At 43.4% G+C, this 5,206-nt stretch overlaps 1 protein-coding gene across 1 annotated transcript; it reads right to left on the bottom strand.

The window, feature by feature from the left end:
• Nucleotides 1-418: 418 nt before the first annotated feature.
• KCNE1 (potassium voltage-gated channel subfamily E regulatory subunit 1) lies at nt 419-816 on the bottom strand. Its single transcript, XM_010211567.2, has one exon. The coding sequence runs from the start codon at nt 811-813 to the stop codon at nt 433-435; it is 381 nt and encodes a 126-aa protein (XP_010209869.2). The 5' UTR covers nt 814-816; the 3' UTR covers nt 419-432.
• Nucleotides 817-5,206: the final 4,390 nt, after the last annotated feature.

Below are 5,206 nucleotides of genomic sequence, written 5' to 3'. Positions count from 1 at the left end.
GGAAACCTATTTCCCAGTCACTTGCAGTCGGCTATGTTTTCTTTGAAGAAATTGATCTTACTTGAAAATAGCATTGACTAAACTGTCCTTGACTGTTAATGTTTCTGGCCTATGCTTGATCCATTTCAGTTTTAATTACATGGACTACTGCAAGCACTTACACTAGCAACACCAACATTTGCATTTTTCCCTGGGTGAAGCTGATGAGTCCATGATATTCCCTCTGATGGTGTGTGCCCTATTTGGTCTTATTGCAACAAGGGACCTGTGATCAGCTACTTTTGCAACACTATGGTCATCACAAACCTGTCAGCTTCTCCATTAATTCAGTTTTTCAGGCTGGCTTGGGCAGGCCAGGCAAAAAACTAATCTGGTTCATACCAGGTGATGTTTAGGTTGTCCTTCTGGGAAGTCATCCTTTCTCCTGTTTGGCTAGGAGGATTTCACCTCAGGGATCTGTGTGTTTGGCTGCTCAACAGCCAGTGGGTTTTCAAAGACAGAGCACAACTTGTAGTTTTCTACAAGCTTGGCCTGAAAACATGCCATGTCCTTCTTGGGCCAGACGTCTGAGTCAATGTACATGTTGTAGGGTTCACGGGGGTCCTCCAGCTTCCTGGAGCGGATGTTGGTCAGCGTGGCTGCCAATGTGAAGATGCCAAACAAGCCGATCATCACCAGCACATAAACGATTTCCAGGTGGTTGCCGCTACTTTGGACCTCAGAAGGTGCAGAGCTGTTTGTCCGTTCCAGGTAGTCTTGAAGCATCTTGGAGAGGAGTGAATTCAGTGCTGTGTCGTTAGATAGCACCAACATTTTTTTTTCCCCGTCTCTTTCTTCGTTATTTGTTTTTTTCCTAGAAAAGTATAAAAATCAGGGATGTTTGTCAGATAAATATTTATTTCTCTCTTTACTGGCTTCCTTCCTCAGCAAGGAAACTATTTCAGGGCAAGAGCAGAAGCAATGCAGCTGGAAGGGCCTGTAAAGGTCACCCTCTTCATCTCCTGTTTCAAGGCACAGTTAGCTAGGCTGAGTTCATCCCTCAGAAAAGTTTGTCTTAAAAATCTCTGCAACACAATGTCCTCAGTCTTCACTCACTGCTGTGCTCAACTGTCCCAGCTTATGGCCGCTCACTCTGACACCCAGCCCATGCCTCTTCTGCTGCTCTTTAAAGCCCGTGACTTTTTCTCTGATCCCCGACAGGTGCAAGAAATATCTTGCTCCCACAGCAACTGTTTACACTTTTGAAGACTGCTATTGTAATTCCCTTCAGGCTCCTCAAAATTTAGCTAAAGGTTTGAATTTGAAAACACAGCTTCTGTATCTGGACCTCAGTGTGTGGAAACAACTCTCAAGCTCTGCAGCAAATCCCTCATTTTCCCTTCTGATGAGAAGTTTTGCCTTTCTTCTGTAACTATCATAATAATATATACACCATGGAAAACCGAGCAACCAAACATCCTACATAAATTTATCCTAAGCTGATTTAATGCAGCTTCCTAATGCACGGTGGCACACAGAAGGTGTCCAAGGAATGGATAAACAGAGAGGGAGTGATTGCCTGTGCAGCAGTGGCTGTTACATACTGGACATGAAATTCCCTTCATCCTCCTTCCTGTAGGACAGGAGCCCTTCCCCACCTAGTTCACTGTTTCCCTTCCAAACTAAATTTCTACACAATCTGTGTTTTACTGTATGAGTTAAAGGACTTTCACTGTCTTCGCTGCAGATCCCAGATAGGGCAGTAGATGGTACCACCAAGGAGCACCTGAACACACAAGGTGTCCCAGTCATGGCACATCTGGCTTACAGAAGATGAAGTGTCCTTTTCCACTTTCCAACGTCAGCTGTAAATAACTTAATAGGAGCAATACTGTCAGCCCTGCATTCCCAAAGCTTCTGTGACCAGGCAATGCGACTGATAACCTCACTACAATGCCTAATTAAAATGCCTCTAGAAAATGAAGACAATAGTTGCTCTTTCTTTTTTTGCCCTTAGCACCCATGAATAAGGTACTGTTTATTCAAGGTTACTTCTGCTAGTTCTTATGCTATCTTATGTGATAATATAAGATGGCTGTCAGTGCTTTCTACAGTTTTAAATCTGTGAGAGTAGGCCAGTATATTACCAAAAGCTTTTCCAGCATACTTTTTTTTTAAGAGATAACTATATTATATTCATTTATAATACACCAAGGATGAAAGGAACCCTTGGGCAGAAAGCCACTGAAAGTCCTGGGCAGCAGCTACACCTCTCTGTGAGGGTGACATTAATGATGCATTGACATTTGCAGGTCCTGTGCAAAGGAGAGAACTTAACTGTGCACACAGCCTCCAGCTTCCAGTGATGACACTGCAGTAGATATATATATATACAAAGGCTTCTTTGAATTGTCCATGCCTAGTTATAGTGTAAACTCTGTAAAAGGAGGTGCTGAGAGATAGAGGAAGCGAGAAAAGATAACTGATCTTTTGACCTTCTGTTCCTCATATAGACAAAATGCTTTACTCAGTATATTCTGAGCTAGTAAGGGCCATTACAGATGGATGAATTACATGAAAAATGCAGGCATGAATACAACCAAACATACTCTGATAAATTATTTGCTAATACAACTGTATTTCCTGATTTTAACTCCAGAATTGTCTGAACTTCCAAGCTTTGTAGTCATGGATTTGGAGCTGGGTTTACTTAACAGCCAGATTCAGCGCAGAACTCTAAATTCTGCAGAGAAAGCAGTGCTCTTCCCCTCACCATACAATCTCAGATGACAGCAGTGGCATCAGCCCACAACAGGTGAAATCAGACTCCTTTACTTGGCAGATAGGTAACAACTGGGAATTGAGAAGGGGCTCCCATGAACTCAGATTCGTGCTGCATCAGGTATGGCGAGGAGCTCAGTGCTGCCCAGGCAGCAGAAAAAAAAAATGAGCACCCACACACAAATGTGGGCCTTGGTATTTTGGCTTCAAACAGAGCTGAGGCTGGGGTTAGCAGAGATGGACAAACTCCCCTGTACAAACCAATATTCTGATCCAGCTTGTTTCTTTAGCTGTATGAGTCAAAGCTACAGGAAATAACATCTTATCATCTTGAGCTTAATAGTTAAAATCTATTCACACTGCACAGCCATTTTCAGATCCTTTTTAAAAGGAAAGGGAGACAAAATGAAGTTCAAACCTTTATCTGAGATTACTCCTCCTAAGTGCGGAGAGCATGTAAATACTGTAAACTGTAAAACTGCTAACAAATCATTGCAATAATCTTAAATGAAAACAAGGAAGAATGTCATTGGATCTCTCACCTTATTGTGGAAAGATAGACAAATATTTGCTCATGATAATTGTCAGTAGCACTGAAGAAACTTCAGGTGTTTGAGTTGACACTTTGAGGTTAGAAATCCTCAGGTACCTCTCTATATTTCCCATGAATTACAATGCCCAAATGAGCTTTCTTTAGCAAATCCAGAAATCAATTATTTAACTGCATGCAAGAGGAAGAAAAAAAAAAAAAGAAAAAAGGGAGGCAGCTGGGGAGAAAAAGAAGTGTACACAAACTCTGCTTGTTACACTTTAACATTGTAACATCTTTCCAGTGCGGATCAAAAGCTGAGCTGGGACCAATATGGTTTTCAAAGCTAAACTGAACAGATGGGCTATATCAGGGATGCACACAAGGAGACTGAAGACTTTTGGGAGGTTTCTGAGGGTTGCCAACTGACTGGGCTGGAGCAGGGAGCTTGTCAGAGTGGCCCAACCTCCATAACCACATCAGCCAGCAATAACCAGGGAGGTTAGGAGAAGGAAAAGGCAAACTCTTTTCCCTAGGAAATTTGCTCCTAAAATTTCAGCAAACCTAAAGGCCTCCTTCACCACTGCACAAGTCCTGTTCGATTTCACCAAAATCCCCACAATTACTGTTCAGAGCTGTAATAGATTGGAAAGAGCCACCTGTGATGGTGGTCTAGTCCACGACAGGTAGTCACATCTTAGTACTTCAATCTTGATTTTTTTTACGAGAACCAAAGTGTCTTGTTGCTCTCTGTTGCTCTCACCAGATAACTGCTGATGGGCAGCAGATTGAGATCACTGTCCCCGTCCCCATGTTATGCAACATGAAGGACCTCCAACTCAAATCATGCCTGCTCCTTAATCAGAAGGACCCAGGTTCCACCTCTGCAAGCTGGGACTCCTCCTGGGGCAGATGCCTTCACCCCACAGGGCCCAACAGCAGGCTTCAGTCTGTGATGGGGTAACCACTACGACCCCTTACTCTGGGAAGTAAACACAAAGCAACAGGAGTTCGCTGCCCATGCTAAAAATTGACCTCAGGCAAAACTCTAAATATGTTAGCAACATTTTGGCTTGCCAGTAATTTAGAGGGACTTCCCTAAGGCTAATAGCAGCCTAAGCCGTATTCTGCTCTCAGCTGTATTGCTGCTTCTCTGCCTGTTACACTAAAAACCGATCACATGTATCTCCAAAGCAAAGTGATGCTCAGTTTCTTTCTAACACACTGTGCTGGGAGCTGTGCTCAGGTTCCCGGCAGTGCTGAGGTACTATCAGCACCACCCAAGATAATCTTTCATTAAATGGTAATGAGGGTCTGAACTACCGCTCCACTGGTGGTGGCCCACAGCCCAGAGCAGCACACGGAGATTGGCCGCCCCACCTGAGTGCTGTCCCTCCTCTCTCCACCAGGTGCCACTTGCCCATTTGTCCTCAAACCATAGAGGGATCTCATTTGGCAGGCATCTTCATGGAGGAACTGAGCTTAACATGACAGGCAAGATAGGCAGGGTCTGGTGTTGGTAAACAGCCAAGAGCAGGACGCTGAGACAGGCCTGCACTATGAGTGTCTATATTTGGCCAGATATATATGATCCACTGTTTCTTCAGTCAGTAGAGGAAGAAAAATACATCTGAGACAGCTTTACCATCCCTTCCAAAACATTTTAAAACTTTGCTTAAATGGGCAAGTTCTCAGAAGATCTAACAGTGCAATTCAATCTAACTTCAGTGAAGATCAGAGGATCTTGGCCAGTGTTTCCTTTTGCTGTTTGATGTCTGGTATTATTTTGGGATATTTTAGCCTTGAAATTATGCTTTGCAAAAGTTTCCACAGGATTGCACTTACACAGGCAGTACACAGGTGGGCTAGTGCTAACTGTTACTTGCAATGATGAGATTTCACTGTTTTGGAAAACAA

This window comes from Tinamus guttatus, unplaced genomic scaffold, assembly GCF_059628265.1.
Source record: "Tinamus guttatus ecotype Peru unplaced genomic scaffold, ASM5962826v1 Tinamus_guttatus_pri_ptg000013l, whole genome shotgun sequence".
In the NCBI taxonomy this organism is placed as follows: domain Eukaryota; kingdom Metazoa; phylum Chordata; class Aves; order Tinamiformes; family Tinamidae; genus Tinamus; species Tinamus guttatus.
Note: the sequence above shows the minus strand (reverse complement) of the source record. Positions and strands in the feature narration are given on the sequence as shown.